Below are 21,398 nucleotides of genomic sequence, written 5' to 3'. Positions count from 1 at the left end.
GTTGGTAACTGTCACTTTTATTGAGGGAATAAAAAACCACAACAAATCAGATTAAGAAAATGTAGGAGCCTGAATGATAGTAAGTGATTCAAATGGGAACACTGATATAGTGGATGAGAAAAAGAAAAAATATTAATTGCCTAGCATGGGCATGTTTAGGAAGCATGATATTTGTGCTACAACTTTAGGACTGACACCTTGCAAAGCTGGAAAAAGAGCAAGTAAATTATAAAGCAGAATTAGACTGATCCTAATCATTACAACTAAATGCATCTTTAGTATTACTGCACTTGGATATAATAAAAAAGACAGACAGGAAAAATTGGATTCTGGAATTACATTTTTTTAATTGGTTGTGGTACCAAGATTTTGTGTTTGTAAACATATTATCTACTACTCAACAAGGTTTATGTTTTAACATATAATTAATATAACTCTAGCATTTAAAAAAATGAGAAAGTGTTTTCTCCTCTAAAGCAAACTGAGAGAAGTGGAAAGTAGGTTCTTTCCTCAGGCATTACTGAGTAGCAACTTGACAGTAAATCTACACAGTATTGTTTTTTTCTACTCATGACAATTGGGTTTTAGGCTAAACCAAACTTTCTGAAAATTACCTTGTAAGAGCAGGGGTAGCCATGCCAGCTTGCACTCCAATAGCCATGGGAATACCTCCACAACGGATATTTCCCAGCTCTTCTGCCACTGCAATATTATAGGAGAAGTCCAAACCCATGCCGCCATATTCTGAGGAAAAAACAAATCTATTATTCTCATACTCTAGACTGGCATAAGCAACAAGAAGAACAACAACAACAACAAAAAACAACAAAAAAAGATGTTGCTACTGCAAGGACTTGCCAGCTGTAATTTAACTGCTAATTTTTAAGTATTTGACAATTACCAACTCCCTTTCACAAAAGCAATACCACATTATTCTCTACAATATTGAGAATTGAATTGAGAATGACACCTGCTCTAATTATCTATGTGCACATCAGGTCACTTCTGAGTATCCTAAGTAGCCTCATTACTTTTACTGGAAATAGAAGGAAGAAGTGACATGCTGTTGTAAATGATACCAGAAGGTAAAATTATTCTTTCCAACAGCAAGGTCATATGAACAAATCACACCACAAGGTAATAAGTGCTTTTATTTCCCCATGATAACTCCTGACAGCCGCTCTCATCACACAATGCAATCATCTTTCTCAGACACAGCAGTCAAGTCAGCACGGAGCGCGACCACACGCAGGTCGTGTTTCTATTCTAAATTACTGCTGTAGCTCAAAATTCATGTTAGACACAACTGCAGTACTGAATGCGTTTATTCCACACCCTGCACCCGGTCTGTGCAGTGATTAAAGCACTCTGTTCCCAGGGAGCTGACAACCTGGGGTGCTGGCCTGGTGCCAGCACAGCCCATTGCTGCCCCTCTCCCCTCAGCATTCCAATCTGCAAATTCAATTAAAGAAGAAATTATTCTTCACCTCATTCCCATGCCCAGTGCTGATAAACCCACTACATAGTGAAGCACAGAAAAAGGCTACATTGCTATGATGGATGAGGTAATTTTTAGCTGTATAAAATAGCTTATAGTCCAAAGGAAATATGGTGAGAAAGTGAAGGTTAAGGTTGCTACCTGACGTCATTAGTTGACTGAGCAGCTTTGATTAGATAATGCTGCCTCTTTTTTTTTTTCTCTTAGATCCTTTGAAGACCAGCTAAGGAAATTTCAAATAAATAGATAAAACCCTCACCCCTCACACACACAATAAGGGGCAGATGACCCTCGTCTGTTTTCACTTGCTGACCTCAAACACCGAGTACACTCTTCATTGACCTGCTCTGAAGTTTTCAAAAAACACCATTAAATAAAGGTCAAAACATCACAGTGCATATAAACATGGAGCTTTGCATGCTATCATCTGTTTCCTAAACCACAAAAACTATCTTTGTGCATCCTTTCTTTGCTGAAAGGAAAAACACAATAGGAAAGGCTAAGCATAAAGTTCAGTTTCCAAAAAACATTTCTCCTTAGGTCATACTGAATAGCTTAGACTGACAGAATTAAATAACTGCTACTTTTTCCAAACTTGTGCTTGAAAAGAATGTTTCTTAAAAATATACACAAAATTAAAGCTCCTACCAGGAGCTTAAGCAGTATAATGAAACATATCAGCAACATGGAAATGTGTTTAACATAACAGATAATCTAATTTTTTTGCCTTTACACAGCCCCCATCAATAAATAAATGCTCTGAGTAGCAGTAAGGAATCTATGTGCACAATGATAGAGAATGTCTTTCTGAGCCCCAAATTCTTGATCAAGGTGGAGATTGATTTGTCAGTGCTGTTTGTGCCATTTTATCCCTGGTAATTCAGGTAACTTAGGCCATGGCTAAAAACAGTTTTGTCCCATCTCTTTGGAGAACTGGCCCTCCACACTGAGCCAGTGGTGTCACACACAGCATCAGCAGGCAGTGCTGGCTACAAGCACCAAAGAAATATCCTTTTTTCCTCAGTTCCTAGTGGCAGCCTGGTGCTGGCAGACACACTGCCAGCACTCCAGGCAGCGATTTTGGGGCTGGTCCGAGCACATTTCCCTGCATGTCATGGGACTCAGCTCTTAATCTGAGACAAAATCATCAACCAGTCTTATTTCCATCTGCTTCAGTGATGATGATAAAAGTTTTATGAAATTAATGTTCAGTTTTTATTTGGAACAGAACTTGGGAATAACTCTTTTTGGAAGAGGGAAGAACTTTTTAAAATAATTGTTATTTGCAAAAAAGGCAATATGCTGGTGGTAGTAGGTTTGTATTCACCAGTCTCATCAACAAACACCACTTTCTGGAAGTACCTGTACTATGATTTAATGCTAATAGGTCAATTAAATTTTAATTCAGAAGAGCAAACACCAGGCCTAACATAGGAGTGAAAATTCTGGTGAAAATTTTGGTGAAAAATCCATAGTGAAAGAAACCAAATCAATTCCATATTTGATTGCTTTACAAAACATACAAACAAACACACACAAAATCTCAAAAAATAAACAGCAAAAAACCCACACCAAAAAAAATCCACATCAAGAATAACAAACTATATTTAAATATTTACAAGTAAAATATTTCTGGGGAAGGTAAATATTTCATGCTACTTTAAAATGAGATGAGGGACCTTTAGAGAATTGTTTGGCTACATTACCATTTTTAATTTGTAAGAAAATTAAAAGAACAAAGCACAAAGTAGATTAAACTAGGCAGAAAGTCTAATGCACTATTGCTTTTATAGCTGAAAACAGGTAGAAAGAGGCAACTCAGCTATATTCAAATTGTTACAGTTTTAATGATAATAGCACAACTTCTAGCTGTTAAATGGCCTAATACAACATCTTATCCATTGTCGGATTTCAAGTTCTTTTACAAAGAAATTAAAATATAAGGCCCAAAGCAGAAAGCACTGAAACATACAAATAAATAAAGATTCTGCACTGCAGCCCATGGGCAGGACCCAAGCTGCAGGAAGGAAAAAGTGTGAAGAGGAAGGAAGAGCAGAGAGGATGTGCTATGGACTGACTGCAACCTCCCATCCCCATCCTGCTGTGCCGCTTGGGCTGGGGAGTGAGGTAGATGAGTCAGGAATGAAGAATGGAAGATGAACCTGGGAAGAAGGGAGACAGGATGTTGGAACATCTTGTTTTAATTTGCCTTTGCTTCTCACTACACAAATCTACTTTAACTGGCAGGAAATTAAAATAATTTTCCCCCAGACAAGTCTGCTTTTGACTGTGATGGTAACTGGTGGCCAGTCTCCCTGACTTTCCTTGACAGCCAGGCCTTGGTATTTTATTTTCTGCCCTGTCCTGTTGAAGAGGGAGAGTGAGTTAGTGGTTGGTCAAGATGAACCCACCACACCATGGTCAGTATATTAACCTACTCCTTTAAATTGGCTCTCTGCTTTTCTACTAATCACCACCATCACATTATTTGAACACTCCCAACCCACAAAACCTCCTTATTTCATACAGACCAGCAAATTTTTACATGTCATATTTGTAGATCCAGGCAGTAGAGTAGGAATCCAAAAGAACACAGTGAATCTTAAAAAACATTGGTTTTAAAAGATGCAAGTGTATATTCTACTAAATCTGACAATTTAGGGTATCAGGAGTTTTACATATGAATTTAGGGCAGACGGCACAGACGATGCCCAAAACTACAAATAAAAGAGCAAGACATGATCTCCAGGTGCAACATGTCAAAACAGAAGCACTGCTGAGAAGACCAGTTGGAAAAACAAAGACGAAGTCTATGAAAAAGGAGTCATAAAGGCAAAAAAAAAAGCTGAAGTCTTCCATATAATCATTTCACTTTTGTGAAGACCAGAGCATTTCTTGCCACTTGTTCAAGATCCCTGTTCAAATATGACTCTGTTCCATGATAAGACAGGCTTGATGTCTCTAGTCAAAAATTTGTAAGAGTTTACAAGTGTCTCTATTTGGAATTTGTTTCTGAACCACACCTAGTAGATATTAGTGAGAATGACAGTATCTGTGGTGAAAAGGATCTGTAAGTGAATTGAAGCAAGGTGAAACAGGTGGTCCTCAGAATGTTTTAAGAATGTAAGTGAGCCTGGATAAAGGAATGGTGATAACACAATGCAGAATGTATCCAGAAGTCCATTTTAAATGCTTGTATTTATACAATTTATCTTGTTTGTTTACGTACTTTCCAAAGTTTCAATGAAGTGTATTTACACCAAAGAAAATCACTTATTATTATTTTTACTATGGGCATTTACCTCAGTGCAAGAAAAATAATCAAATATGTGCTTTCATATTTGTCACAGACAAATAAAACATGAATCCAATCCCAGTTTGAAGATAGGTCTGAGAGACTACTATATTTGACACTACGATGACAAAGCTAATTGCCAGTTTTCATCACAGCTTACAATTTTAAATCAACAGAAGCAAAATTTAATTGTTCAAACCTTATTCACCTACCATAAATATGGTTCAAGAATTTCAGCTCCAGAGAAGTACAAAGAATCTTGAATCTACATAACTGCAAATGTCATCAGGTAGGACAGTACAGAAATCCATATCATAATTCCTTTCCTCTGCTTTCTATTGAAGGAATTTAAAGAATTACCAAGGGTGTACTCTCTGTCTTGTGCAATTTCCCATAAATCCATTATGAAAAGTTGAGACTGATGAAGTTCAGAAAACATCTCCTGCCTTCTTGGTTGTTTGCTTCTGGCTGAGTGTAGAGGAAAAAACCTCTCATTAAGAGTAACAGAAAAACTGTGAGTCCACTTTAGTCTTGTTGAGATTACGACATAAGTATTTTTTTGGGCTAATTTCCCCCCCCCCCCCCGACCAATTCACAAAAAAAAATCAAAACGAAATAACAAATTAAAAAAAAACTTACAAAGAAAAAAACTCCAGACACAAATAAACCATTCTAACAGATGCAAAGTTTTTAACAGATTACCTTAGTAAGAGAGACCAAACTCCCCCAGTTTGAATGAAATTTTGTCCCAAACCAGGAAAAATTATAGTGCTTCATGATTTTGTTTGCTTGATCCCAGAAAGATTGCAGTCACCTTTCAGTACTTGCTCTCTCACAGATACCACTTAATCCAAAAATTTCAAGACAGGTAAGGACTTACTCTGCTAACCAAACTTCTAGTATTGCTCATGATCTAGTAGTCCTTGGGAAAGGAAAAATATGGATTGGCTTCTCATTACTTTTCAAGCACTCATGGTTAGCAGCACAAGTACAATCCCAAGAGCAACTAACAACGCAAAATGTGCGTTCCTGCAAAACTCCTTCTGTATTCAGTATTATTCTGTACTGTATTCTGTATTCTGTTCCTTCTTGCTACAGACGTCATCACGGTTGCCACCACAGAAACTAAATTCACTGAGATAAATAAGGTTATTGGGTCTGTATGGGACTGTTTTAGATTAAGACAGATCTACACTATAAAATAAAGGAGAAACTTCTCACACAGTGTAAAGATAAAAACTCTCCTATAATACCAGCACAAGATACCACATAGGAACTTGGCAGTGCCTGCCACTGAGCAGATAAATGCACCACACAGACCTGGCCCCAGCTAGGGACAGCATGGACACCTTTAAAAAGGGTTCAAAGCTGCATAGGACACTTTAAAAAGCCAGAGCAGTATATTCTAAATGACCAAGTTGCCAACACCAGCACTTGCTACCCTCCGATTTCTAAAACATCCCTCAAAAATTTGTAGAGTTTTCCTCCTTTTCTAAGTGGTTATGAAGAATCACCCAGTGACATTGAGTTAGAAATCACATTTGCATAAAACTTCAAACTCAGAAGGTTATCAGAGCTCTTAAAAACAATATCACACAAACCCCCAAAATTGTGTACAAACAATGTTATGGGGAAGGAAAAGCTAAGCTGCCTAGTACAATAGAATAAAATGTACACATGTCAACATAAGAAATATTAACAATGTAAAAGATGCAGTAGCTAAAAAAGAAAAGAGGAAAAAGAATATCCAAAGTGCACACAGCCCCAGGCACCAGCTATTGCATCAGCTCCAAGCCAGAGAAAAACTTTAAGCAATCCCTGGTCACAGTCTCCTCAGTTGTCTTCTGCCTGGAGTTTTAAATGGAGCTTATTTCCCCCCCACTCAGCTCTGATCCAACATCTGTTCCAAAGAATTGGAATTTAATCGAAATAGCTTACAGCTTTTTCTTTAAGGTTAAAGAGCACAGATCTCAGTTATTGTACATTTGTACATTTGAAAATGTCAGTCAAACTAAATGCCACAGCATAAAGAAAATGAAATAAACACCAAACACACAGAAAAATGAAGTCAAGAAGTATAAAGGCTGAATATCACCCTTCCTGAGCTTCAGTGGAAAAGCCATGTTACTTCTCATTGGGATTCTCTTTGGGCAAGCTCATAAACAAATCATAGAATGAATTTCAAGGATATCACCTTTGCAACTTGCCTGCTGCTTGAGATCAGTCAACCAGCAAAGCTGCCAGCCTCCTTACATACATTGCTACCAGCAGGCTACCAGCCTGCTCTAAGCTTTGCTTGCAGATGCTCAAGTATCCAGCAGTGATTGCTTGCTCTCTGCAGCTTAAAGGTGGCCGCCTTTCTGATGATCAAGCCACCATTGCATCAAATCCTTCAACAACATGTGTCCACTGAAGTCCTCCTGACACAACCATAAGTCAGCCCTCAGAGGCACTAACATCTGTCATCAGCATCTGTGAGCCCCATGTAAAATGCGCTCTTCCTCCCAAGAAAATGTCTGAACAGCTGCTCAGCTACCTTTAACATAGTTGTTCACTTTGAACAGGTAATAATTAGTCCCACACCTGTACAAGGATGAAGCAGGTACATCACCTTTATGTGGTGCTGGTGCTTCTATTCAGGACTCGTCCTCTCACATGAACCACCACAAATTCCTACAAAAAGTTTATGTTACTCTGCATCATGGCAAATTTTCTTCCAGTAGTATCTTAAGTATGAATGCACAAATAGATACTATAAGGAATATACAGTAATGCACAGACATTGAACCATACATAAGTCAACAGGGAAAGAAAATGGGAATAGACTTATCAATGGGTAACTGACCGAGATACCCCAAAGAACATACCCCAGTTTAAGCACAACAGAGAGAAGAGATGAGTAACAGCACTGAATACAAGTATGTACATTTGTAAAGAGTTTTTAAAAGCTGGATGAAAAGGAGTCACTGTACTCGGTTTTGTAGCACTCTATGAGCAAAAAGCAGACTTACTGCTTTCATTTCTTTCAGGCATCCAATTACTTTCATTTCTTTAAGGTAGCAGGATATACAGTCAATATTAAAAACATCATTCTGTTTCTTCTGAGTTCTGAATAAATAAATAATTAAACTGAGAAGCAATACTCAGTGATTTAAGGATCACAGATTTATTACAGTTGCTACTTATTAAAATTTCTATGCTAAGGTTTAATACAAAGGCTAAATATTTATCAACTGAAAGCTGTGTTTAATTTTCTTCCCTAGAAGATCTTTTATTCCAGTCCAAGCTAATAAATAGCTTGTTGGAAATTCACATTAGTCTGACATGAAAACTTTAGACACTTAATATGTCACACCCAAAGACATAAATTTTACTAGATCATACTTTCCAAAAATTGCAATCTACAAATGGAATTATAAATTGAGAATTGAAATTTTGGGCATAGGGGAAGAAACTTAAAAAATGTTACTTTTCAATAACTTAAAAAAAACCCGAAAATAATTTCAGCATGTGTGCAGTGAATAATGAAATAAACTTTGGACATGCTTTGGAGCTAGCCTGGCAAGCACAGGGGTTTTAGTTCAGTAGCAGCAAACTTGGAACAGAAGTGCACTACAGGAGGTTTCCACGGGAATTCCTGATCAGCACAGACTTAAAGGAGTAAATCAATTTCCAGTGGCTGACTTAAGTCCTTGAGATGTTGGGTTAGATACTGAGAGAAAGGTAACATGCCATCCTAGAATGCCTGCCACATTGCAGGTTAGCATAGTCCCAGCACAGCCCCAGCCAGCAGATTATTAAAGAGACATCTATCAAGTAATGCTGCAGCCAGAAGCACACCCTCTGTCTTTATAAATTCTCTTCTGCTGGCAACATCTGCATCTGCACACTGACACAGCCTTCAGCGTGGGCAGGGCTGGGACCACCAGTTCCACAGCTCCTTGTCTCTGGCAGCCCCCAACCACTCACTCTGCGGGACAGCCCATCGTGCTGCTGGAGCATCTCCAGAGGTTTCAGCTCCTAAGTACAACAGAAACCAAAGGACACCATCTTCTGTGTTTGTGATTGTTGAGAAACCTGACTGGTTTTGAAACTGCTTTCTGTTAGCAAAAGCAAAGCAATAAAGAGTATTTCTAGATCTGAGCAATGGATTATGGTGAGCTCTTCGAGACAAAACCCAAATTTGCAGTTTTCCAGGAAAGGCAATGGGTTTGATCTCAAATGGGGAACAAAAGTGAAAAATGAAACAATCTGAGTATTTTTATAACATTAAATTGTATGCTTCTGTCAGGTGACCTTTGTTTTATGTAAAGACACATAAAGGAAAGATGAAAATAAAAACCACTTCTGGGGTAAAAATGAACAGAACAATGTCTTTCCCTTCATTTTCTCCAAGTCAATATTTCAGTAAAACTGATATGTTTCCATGCTTTCTCTATTCTTGATAATTTTAGTGGAGAAAAACTTTCATTGACAACTTTTATTTGGTTTAAGGAATGTGGATAAATGTTTTAAACCATATTCTAGAGCTGCAAATACCTGGCTCATTTCTCATTTTTGCCTATGATTCTGTGGGCATTCTTCTCCTTAAGATTTGTCAGCCAGACCGTATCATGAAACAGATTATTCCTCTCTGTTTGTAGAAGAGCTGACACAACAGGATTCTGATCTGAACTGCTATCTCCAGTGTGAAATATGCTACTCTACTATTTTATTTATGCTAACATTGGAGGTGTGCCTTGTATGTGCTACTGGCCAAAAATGAAAGGATTTTCAGTATAGTGGAAGCATACCACAAATAAAATTCCCCATTCAAGATTATTTTCTTCTAAAGAACCTTCTACTCAGAGTGTTATATTATTTCTATAAGCATTTCATCACACAATGTTGTCTCCTCCAAGAAATTATTATTGATCAGAATTATCTTTTTCTTCTTACAGATTTGGTTCTGAAATCAGTAACAAATTAGCTCGCAAACCAATGAAAAACAGTTGTTCCAAGGGGGAATAACAGCACCCTGCTGGAGACTAGATAAAATTATAATACAGTTTACAATTAAAATCACATCAAAGTGCCTATTACACAATTGCCAGTGTGACACACTGGGGTCCATAACACACCTAGGGATTAATCGAGGGCAAAAGGGAACAATGACATGGCTAAAGGCATTTGTAGAAGACTGAGATGAGTTCAGAAAAATAACAAAACCTCCTCCCCAGAATATCCCTGTCACCTGCCCTGATTCCCAATCCTACCTGAATTATAATTAATGATCCTAAGAATTCATGCACCCAGTAGTTAAGAAGCCTTTTACTATACAGTTTAGCTGTAATTTTTTACAACAGAAATAGAATATAGATTTAGCCATAGCAAATTAAAGTCTTCAGTAAGGATGCATTTGTATCACTTGCTATTTAAACACTTAAGACTAAAGTCAGACCTCTCCCAGTTCTGAATATTTACAAACCATTCAGGAACCCAAGAAGGGTTCACTACTCATCTCAGTAATTTACTTTTTTATAAGTAGCTACACAATAAATTTTATTTCAAATTCTTGCTCTCAAAATATCACTCTAGAGTTACATAACAATAAATGTGTATTTCATATTCAACATACTGAATATGTGGTCACATAGTAAATTTGTAAAGGCATTAAATTTCATTTCTTTCTTCAAGAAATTCTGAAAGGCAAATTACATTAAATCAACACATGTATTGTATTGTTATGGGATGTCCCTGAAACTGAATTTAAAATATTTATATTTTAAAATAAAAGAAGCAAAACAATTTTTATTGAGGGAAAAAACTCCACCTTCTTAATATAAATTCAGAAATTATTCCAGGAGATATTTAAAAAATAATCTTAGAAGTATTAGCTAATACCTGAATTATTATCTTCATGGCTCAATAATCTAGCCAATAACACACCTTCCTTTCAAATTAAAACAAACAAACAACAACAAACCAGGGAGGCTGGAGTCCCCTCCACCTTCCACTCCCAAGGACACAGACTTTCAGAGTCATCATGTTTTTCCTATCTCTACCACACATCTACACATAGACAAAAAGTGGGGATGATGGGGGAGGGAAAAGCAGCCTTTTCATGCAGGAAAAAGCTTCTCTCAAAACTACATATTACTACTAATTTTTTAAATTGGTCTTGTATGAAGGACTTTCCATTAGATCCATCTAATTGCAAAGAATTTTTAAAGCACTTGCAACCATCCATCAGACACCTGGTTTATACAGTGTTATGTGTACTGTTTCTAAATGAGTAACTGAAATATCTGAAATAAAAAATAAATACCATGCAATTTATTGGCAAGTAATGTAAGAATCTCCAGAAACAAAACACACAATCAGAAAATTATTTTAACATATTAAAGCTCCTTGTCATGTTTTTGAGTTACATAACTTTCCATCTCATAAGAGGGACTATTTTAGAAGGACACTCAATAGTCACAAACTATTTGCCTAATTTTCACATGCATCCATCTATCACCGCAGGCTTCTGTGGCCATGAGACCCCAGTGGGTAGCACAGGCCTGTAAGAAAGGGAACTGAGGAGTATTTTATTAGCATAGGCACTTTTTATCACAGTTAGCCATCTCACTGTGCAGCCACTGTAAGTAAGATTGCTGATGAATCCTTTGTTTCATGTGGTCTCCTGGACATTTCTGTTCAGAGAGAGAAATATTTTCCATCACCTCTGTGTTACTCTTAAACAACATCTCCAAAGAGCTTGCTGATAAGCTTTCCAGTATTTCAGAGGCACCCTAAAGAGATGCTGGGATAAATTAGTTTCCTCATTTATGGGCAGCACATGACATGGGAGGTGGCTGAGGCTGCAGGGATCATCCTAATGACACACAAAGAGCCCAATGCTGCTGGACCCTTGTAGTTCCCCTGCAGCTGAGACACTGTGGGCTTTCCATGCTGCACAGCAGAGGCACCAGATGTGCAGATGTCTGTCCTGGAATGGTTCTGGCTTAAAATGCATTTCCAGCACACATCTTGTATCTCACAGTCATGCAAAAATACAGCATGGTCAACATCTCTGAGTACCCTTAGTCTGGTGGAGACAGCAAGCCCACACTGATTCAGACTGTCTTTATAAACTGCCCAAGAGCCAGGGCAGCTGTTCAAGGGTGCAAAAAACTTTTTCATCAGCATGATCAAAGTGCAGTGTGAGATGCTGAAGAAACAAAGTGATATATAAGCATCTGTAATGTGACCCATTCTGAAGCTTCTGCTGTGTCTCGGACACAAAATTATAATAAATGTATTACAATTTATAAGCTTCATGATCCTTACACATCCTTTTGGTGCTGCATTATTATAATCCTTTTCCTCCTTAAGAACTATCTGCTAACTCATTATGATTAATCTAGTGCATAGCATCTCTTAGCATCAGGTAGTCCCAAACTGAGTGATTCTGGCAACAGCAAATTAACGGTGAGCAAAGCAGCAGTGACTGTGCCTCCTTTTTCCCAACTACATAATTCTACAGAACCATAAAGAATGAGAAAACCCACACCAAAGACATCAATTTATGCTAAACTCTTACCCTATGTTTAAAATAGTTGAGGAAATGACAAATACATTGTTCATTGAATACTGAACACTAAAAATTAGCAATAAGCTTTAAGACCATGTTATACATCGTTGAAACAACGAAAGCTTACATGAACAATTCCTTACTTGTAAAGCTGGAATTCTCTTTCCATTAAAAAAAACCAAAACAAACCAAACAACCAAACAACCAAAAAACAACAACAACAACAACAAAAAAGGGCGGGGGAAGTGAGATAAGCTTTTCTGTCTGGAAAAGATCACAGCATCTTCTAGGCTACAACCTCATCACTTCAAGTGACATAAAACAAGTAAAACATGAATTAATGCATATCTTCTATCTAAAAAAATTCCAATGCAGAAGCAAAGGAAAAAAACTCATTTATGCAAACATGGTATAACTATAATGACTGAGCTTCTGTTTTTCTTACACCACTAAGCGTCAATAAAGAATTGTTTCTTGTTTGAAATCTTTCTCAAACTGTGGTTAATCTTGTTTTCTAAATTTTGTAGTAGCACTGATAAAGCATGAACTGAGAACAATTAACTAAAGCAAGACATGAAAAATGCAGCAAATACAAATTCATCTAAATAGCATGCTAAAAGACAGACCTTAGGAATTACACTTTCAAACCATGTCACTATTCTCTGCATTTTAAGGAGGTTTACATGAAAGACTAGATACATATTCCTGTTGCACAGATTTTTCTTACGTGTTAGAAGTATTGCCATGGAAAGAAACAGAAAATCCCACAAAAGAAACCCCAGCCTTTTACCATTTTAGGGCAATTGCTGTTTGGAAGCTTTGCTGCTGCAGACTGAGGTTACCCACACTAATGTTTTACCACCGGAAAATGTCTTCCACTTGCAATTTACTCTGTGAGATTTGGCTTTCTTCTGACTTTGTGTTGGAGTGGTTAGTGCTGTTGGAGTTCTGTTTAATCTTGCCCTGCAGTTGAAAAAGTGTGTGCAGTCTGTCAGCTTCCAGAAAATTTGAGGCTTCCAGAAAACTTTAAGTAAAAGAGAAGAACTAGCAAGTTTTACTGTGATGGAACAAAGAGATATAAGAAACTGGTTACTCTTATTTGAAGATGAATATGCTTGAGTAATCTAAAAACAAACCTCGATATGATTTTTGTTTGTTTTTCATCTCTCAGTGTATCCTTCCATGCCAGTTTTCCAGGGCTAAGATGTGTCTTCAGACAAATCTCATTCTCTAGTTTGTGTTTTCTAGTCTAACCTGGGGTGAAAGTGCTCCCTAATTTCTACCTCAATGAAAAGTCTTTATCAGTGTAAATGCAGCTTTGGGCACTGTGTTTCACTCAGTCCTGTTTCTTATGCTAATGAAGATTTATTGTCTTTATCCCACATTCAGGATGTTTTTGGAATATCTTAGCAAGATGAATGGGCATTATTGATCTGATTGTTTAGTTGATTACAAACACAGAAAAGATGGAAGAATCCAAACCACATTCATACAGATTTTACAGCAGGATCAGAAGATCTCTTTGTTTAGCCTGCCAGCAACGGAAAATGTGCTGCAACAAGGTTATATAAAAACTAATCATATTGGAATTTAATTATTCCAAATGTTTCCCTGTTGACTCTTTTTTTTTTTTTTTAATCTGACCTCTAGCTAAGTTTCTCAGCTGCTGTAAACAACAGACACAGTGCTGTGCTCTGCCAGCTACTAAGTACAAAGCCCTCACCTCCCCACACTGCCTTGCTGCCTCCCCATGTCTGGATGGTCAGATTTCACTTAGAAATACAAGGCACGATCTGCTATCAGGTCTTTCCTGCTAAGGAAGAGACAGGCCAAGCAGTTGTACTTCTTATCTTTCATTTACCCATTTATCTACCTTCATTTTCTTATCTCCTTGCATAAGCACAGAAGCATTTTAAACATCTTCAAAATAAATGGCCAGTGAGGCAAAAAAGCCATGGTATTCTACTATGAAATGTCTTTTAAAATATGCTACTACTTACTGAAAAGATGAATTTTTTTCCCCATAATGATGACAGCAGGATTTAAAAAGCTAGTAAAAGACATGGAGGAGGATGGTGTGGAAGGACAAAGTAATTTAGAAGTAGTGCATTGCCTGCTATTTACTATTATGATGTTTTTGGTCTCTATGACAAAGTAGATGCTGCAAGATAACTAACACAAGTATAAAGAGTCTCTTGATACACAAGTTATGGGATTTTATCACAGTCTCAAAGAAGCCAAAGGAGAAAAAAAAAAAAAGAAACCCTGAAGCTGAGAGTAGTATAATTAATTAACAAAGAACACAACGAAGGAACAATTTCAGGGAAGTGCATGGAAAGGAAGACAGACTTCTGCGGAGAGTGATGCTCACCATTGCAAAAAACAAGGGAGAAGGAAGTTTAACAATAAAAGTATTTTGTTTTTAAACCTAATTCAACGAAGCAAGGGGCAGAAGGAAATATGAATCCTCACAACCAACTAGGTATATGCTTTAACTGGAGATTCCTCCTGGAAAAAGCAAACAGTAAGAAAAAGCTTCTTTGGAGGCAGTTAGAGACTGGACAAACAACCCAACTCCACTCAGAGGAATTCAGCTTTAACAGACCAAGGTTTTTTATTGCCATCCCATAATCTTGTCTGGTATAAGAATGGCCTCCATGGAAATGGGCATGTACAGGACAGACCTGACAACTGGGTGAGGGCTCACAGCTCTACAGAGACTGCAGCCCCAAACAGGTAAAGGTTTGGGACTTTTACCAGCTGGGACTCTCATTTTCCTTATCCCACAGTAAGGACTGGTTTGAAGATAACAGACTATCTCTAAGTGTGAACCACTGCCCCATCTGCAAGCAGAAATCAGCAGGAGAAGGGTTTCTGACTCCTGGAGCAGCCATGGCGGTCACACCGTGGTGCTGCCAACAGCTGTGCTGCTATTCCAGCCTAAGCATAATTTGGCTGTTTGTTTCCCCATCCCCAATCACAATTGCCTGAAGCAATAGAGTTATGAAATAACCAGTACTAAAAAGTGGCAGATTGTTTTAAATTATACCACAGTGTACTTCACTGGTTATGCTACCTCCCTGTGGGTCCTCACTTTTAACTATTAGAAGGATACTTTTTAAAATCAATTTGTAAAATTTACACCAGCTCTTTAAGAACCTTTGTGGCACGAAAGTATGCTTCCACTTTAAAGCCCCCTTTTTTCTAATTCTAATGGCCAGTCTACACACTCCTTAATGAGGGTCACCAATCCCAACCATAATATGTCTGAATAATATAAAACCAAACTAGATGTGTATGAAAAACTTCCTGTCCTAAGCCCAAATATATAGAAGTTTCATATTTGTCTGTTTAATACTCTATCTGGGTCTTTTACATAACAGAATAACAAAAGACATGGACAAAATTACCAATTTTGCTGGTTTGTTCCCCAAAAATTTTTTTAGAAGTCTTACCATGACATACACTCTAACTTCAGTGTGACTTAACAAGCTGTCTGGAGGGAGCAGCATGAAAGCTGAAGACTGATGGTTTCCTTACTTATCTTTTTCTGTTTACAGTTGAGATTATTTTCTCATTAGCATGATAAATGACTTCACATTTTTCACTTCTTTCAATGATGATATAAGCCAGGTTTATTTTACACAGACACAGAATAATTTTTTTTAAAAATAAATATATATGTGGTTGAAATGTGTAGAGCAAATAATTTGCAGTCAGAAATGGTCTTTTTGCCTGTTTGCTAATAGACAACAAACTTATAAATGTGCTTGAAATTGTTTAATAAATACTTTTTCTGAACAAATGTATGGAGATTCTGAAGACAAACTGCCTATTAGGAATAGCAACCCGATTTTTTTTCCATTATTCATACTCTTGCACTGTTCACTGAAAAGAGACTTATTTATATCTGTCTTATCTATAAAGATACTCTTAATGATGATTAAAGACTTGAGGATATGAGAAAGAAAGCCAAGAACCTCTACAGAAGGTCCCAGAGGACTGAGTCCCAGCTGCATATAGTCTCCATCAATACAGCTGGTATTACTTCACCAGTGAGGTTCCCAACTTTTGGTGAAAAGTGATCATCTCAACATTTCATTTTCTGGCAGCTTTTCAGTCTATATTTCTCATTTTCTTCCACTGTCCTAAACAGGTCCTCATTTCCTTGTTTATGCCAGACACTTACATTGTAACACATGACTCTAATCACTCCATAGCTCAACTAGAGAGCTCTTAAATTGTTCCTACAGATCAATCCTTTGAGCTTTCTTAATTTCTTCTTTGACCTCATTAGTTTGCCAAAACTTTCAGGCCAAGACATGCCCAGCTTCCATTCCAAATCTGTCTTCAATGTTAGTAAAATATGCAGTTAATTTAGTTTTTGTCCTAAGAGTTGTAGATGAAAATTCCCTGAAACACAGAAATGATTGATTTCCTCTTTTTTGAGCTTTCACTGGTAATTACAGTGATGACCTCTGCAACACCAGTGGTAAACAGATGCAGAAAGAAAAGCAGCCTTGTAGCAAAGAGAAAGAAGAAAACAAATATTTAAAATAAAGAATGGGATCAAGCATAGAGGATAACTGCAAAACTCTTAAAGCAGAATATGGTTCAGTACTACTTACTGAACTTAGGTCTTTCACTGAGAGAAGCAGTCTAGCATCACAGCAAAGTTATCCCAACAGTCAAACAAGACCTCTCAAAAATGCCTTCCTGGCTGATTAACAGATGGGTAAAAAAATAAATCAAGGTCACAGACCAAATTGAACTAGGTAAAATACATGACTTCTCTCTAGCAGCATATAAAATGGTAATTTTTTAGTATTTTGTATTTGGGAAAAACAAAAGAATCATAGGAAACTAAGGTGAGTTAAAAAATTAAAAACTGATCTAAGTTTCTTTTTTTTTATTATTGCCACTAGACATGGCATGTGCTAGGAAAAGGGCTCTGTTGTTTCTACAGTTTTAAAGAAAGTAACCACTGCTTTCCTAGCCAATAATGTATACTGCATTAATTCTAGATAAGAGACTAAAAGACACCTTACTTAAGAATATTCTCAATTGCTACTTGGGATTTAGAGCAACCAAGTGCATGGAGATCCAGTTTTACCTCAAGTCATCTTACTGTCGTCCAAATATGAAGAGTGACAGAAACTGCAGTCACCCGTACTACTACAGACTCAAGTCGTTCAGTCTGCAGCTCCTCATGAATATTCTCATGAAAATAAGATACACTTCATCTCCTATGTGTTTCAGGAGACAGCTTCTTTCATTCCTTCCTGCAATGGGAGGTTAGGAGGCAAGCATGCAAGCAGGCACAGTTTTGATGTCAGTGTGAAGAACACTGAAAATCCCAGAACACAACTGTGATTTACAGCAGCTGAGGGTCTCTGAAAATACAGGGCACCTGCAGCAACTTATTTGGAACACCTATTGTGTTGTAAACACACAGAAATAAATCTTGCTAGTATTTTCTTATCAGTTACTGCTGCACTGGCTTTAATCAGGCAGAAGTGGGGTTCATGCTGCCAGTTGAACAAATGATGGACAGAAAAATCTAATTCCCATTTTGCTGCATGACCAGACCCCACAGCTGTATGGTGGTTTCAGACAGGCTCCCTGCTCTGCCATCCACACCTTTTGCTGCCTGGAAGGGTTACAGGTCTGTGCGGAAACAACTAGAAAACAACAACTAGACAACACCACCACCACAGCAATGCTTCCATGCCTGCAAGTCCACTGCTAACAAGTCACATCCAACCACTCAGCAAGATGTAAGACTAAAGTCTCAGGTGAGAACCAAGGTACCAGCAGGAAAAATGGACAGCATTGCTTTGGAAAATGTAAAAAAAAAAAATAAATTCTTTTTTATTCTTCTAAGAGTGAGATCTAAGCCTTTGTGTCTTTACTGAAGTAACAAAGAGACTCAGGTATATGCTCCTTATGACAACTTGAGACTGCTTCAGAAATGTTTATACAAAACCACAAGAGTTATGAAGCATGAGCAAGCTTCCTCAATTCAATCAAACTGGCAAGTTTACAAATTCCAGTAACACATTTCATGACACATTTATTGCAAGCTTACAGTAATGCCCATCTGCCCAGAAGCAGGAATGGAAAACTTAAGAGTTTATAATGCTTCACTGAAATTTCACTTGCTGATTAACAAATGAGCATCTCCAACTAGCAGTATGTCTACTTCAGGACATTGAACCTCTGAAAAATAAGACCTCCTGTACAGACTTCCATATCTGTAAATTCAGTCAGGAAAGAGTCTCAGAAAAATATAATGTTCCACAAGCAATATAATTATTTCACCCTTTAAAATTATGGCAAAATAAAAATTGTTCATTAATTTCAAGACTGGAAAATGCATACGTCTGGATGATGCTCTTAGGGTTTAGTTTTTAGATAGTCCTGAGAGGGGCAGGGAGCTGAACCCTATGGTACTTGTGGGTCCCTTCTGTCTCGAGACATTCTGTGACTCTGTGATGTGTCACAACGTGCATATGCACTCACAAACATGCATGTCCCATAAAACACACAGGTGGTATGCACATCTCTGCACCAGCAACATGCCTTGCCACTCTGACTCACGTTTCAGACATGACTGAACACCACTGCTTGGGGCTGACCTGGTTCTCCCTGCAGGACAAATGCCCAGCACAACACTGAGGTTGTTATGCCACTCCCCTGTTCCCTCTTTCAGAGGACAAAAGGGGTACAGAGAAAGCTGGAGAGATTTGCCTAAGTCTGCTCAGCCACACCTGAGATTCAGCCTTGACATAAAAATGCACCCAGTGTCTTCACATGGACTGATCTCCTACCATCTGCAGGTTTGGGTAATTAATAGTCAGGGAATTGGTCTAATTAGTTTCAAATTAAATATTTTCAAAACTGACTGAGAATTAGTGAGTAAGCCATGCTAATTAAATATTGAAGGAATAAGTGAAAATAAGCATCAGGAGAGGTGTCTCTGTGCCCTACTCCCAGTGCACAAAGGATTTAAGAGCATTTACTAGAACTCATTATTTGGATTTGTGAGCTTCTGCTTGACCCCTGATTTTTCTTCAACATATCAAGGCTGTGTAAAATATGTATAAATGCAAGGCACAGCTTTGAAAATGGATTTATAAAGATTTTCTTAGAAAAACTAAACCAGTGAAGGCTTTGATAATATATCCAAAAGAAGAACAAAATACACTTAACAATAATAATGTACCATCTCAAAGCTATACATAAACACTCTATTACCAGCATACAAAACATATAGTAAAAAAGGACTCCTGCAAAAACAGTATAGTAATTCTTCTCACAAATACCTGAATATACGCAACATTGCATTAGGCCACAAGTGTAGAGTGATGAAAAATGAATCAGGTGGGTAATCTGACAACAAACAGAGAAACAGTGGGGATAAATACCTCAGTGAAAGTGGAATATGGAATGGAATTTTTTTTCTATAAATATTTATGGCATCAGTGATGATCACTACTCTGCCTGGTGACCCAGCAAACAAAAAATAATTAGATTGTGGTATTTTTTGCCATCATGTAGAAGGAAATCCTGTGCTCTGTTCCCCCTGTTCTGTCTCAGGCTTTGCACCACCAGCTCCCCTCTCCAGACCCTCAGGCTGCAGCCAGGAGAAAGGCTGGGGTGTATGGGGTAAGCAGCTCCAAATGCAGCTGCCCCAGCTGGGCCAAGGGAGCAGGCAGCTTCAGCTCACACCACATTTCTTTTCTTGGTGGCACACATTCTTGTCTCTCTCCTCTCACCCATTAAGGACTTTCTCAGACACTCAGGAACTGGTTATCTTTGGGACCTCAAATTAATCTGGCTAAGCTTCGTAATATCCCAAAGTATTAAGGGAAACTGAGCTCTTAATAAAGTAAGAGTTTTTTTCAGAAACCAACCCAAACCACATCACAGCTTCATAAAAACAGCTTTCAGTGTCCCCCCCCTTGCTTCCAAAGACCACTGCTGCAGACCAGGTAGAATTGGTGTTATTTCATCACAGGTATCCCTCTGCCCAAACTTTAAAAACTGTTCTGTTCTGGACAAGAAAGGGGGCATGGTGACATCTGCCCATCCCCTGGGTGACATCTCCATGAATGGCTCAGGGAGCTTCCCTTTATTACAGAGCAGTTGCATTAGATGTCTCCTGCCCTTTAATCCAGGCCTTATTAAAGTCAGTGAGCTGCCTCTAAAATCACTGCAAGCAGTACTTGCCACCTGTCTCACCATTCCCTTGCTGTGCACTGCAACAGTGCAGTCATTCTGGGAGACAGGCAGGTCTGCAGCAGAGACACACCCAGCACAGACTGGCTGGTCTGGTCACATGGTTCCAGGTAGTTTGAAGGCTTTATTAGAAACCAACAAGGAAAGATGTTCTAAGGAGGCAAACAAAGAGGAAGCATATTTATCATATTATTTCCTTTCTCTCATTACAATCCCAGTTTTCAAAAAACTAAAAATTGCAAATATGTCCCCAATTCTCATTGACGTTCAATAGAGCCAAAACCCAATAACTAGTACTCAGGCATTTTATTACACAGAGGTTATTTAAAGAAAGGTGATATTTGCCCCATAGCAGCTAAAAAGACATAGGCAAGCAACAGGGATGCTATATTCAATTATCCAAGTCTCAGCCAGCAGCCCGACTGTTGAAAATACTGTTGCATTAAGAAGATGCATGTTGACATACAGTTTTCACAGAGGATCAAGTTAAAACCAATCTTGACTAGAATCCCTCCAGTTTTGATTGTGCTTTTTATTAACCAGCTTCATAAACATAGTGAGTTCAAAGCCTGTGTTGAACGTGGGTGTTTTCATCTGGCCCTGGGCTTCAGAATGACTTTGTATCATTGAGATATTTTTTACTCTAAATTATGCCCTGACTGGTTGCAATCTGTTACTTATTAAAATTGCAGCTGACCATTAAAAATGTATTTGCGGCATTCCTCAGATTCTCCAGATTCAGCTGAAATAAAACCATCCCTGCAAGTGGTTTCACAGCACGATACCTGAACAGCAAGAATATTTTC

General features: G+C 38.0%; 1 protein-coding gene across 1 annotated transcript in view; it reads right to left on the bottom strand.

Annotated features, from left to right (window-relative positions):
* LOC128815869 (probable acyl-CoA dehydrogenase 6) overlaps positions 1-21,398 on the bottom strand; it is a 75,264-nt gene that overhangs the window by 29,521 nt on the left and 24,345 nt on the right. The window contains exon 3 of the mRNA XM_053992959.1: positions 615-744. Coding sequence (XP_053848934.1) covers positions 615-744 — 130 coding nt within the window. The remainder of the gene's footprint in view (positions 1-614; positions 745-21,398) is intronic.

Source organism: Vidua macroura, chromosome 1, assembly GCF_024509145.1.
Source record: "Vidua macroura isolate BioBank_ID:100142 chromosome 1, ASM2450914v1, whole genome shotgun sequence".
NCBI classification, from domain to species: Eukaryota; Metazoa; Chordata; class Aves; order Passeriformes; family Viduidae; genus Vidua; species Vidua macroura.
Note: the sequence above shows the minus strand (reverse complement) of the source record. Positions and strands in the feature narration are given on the sequence as shown.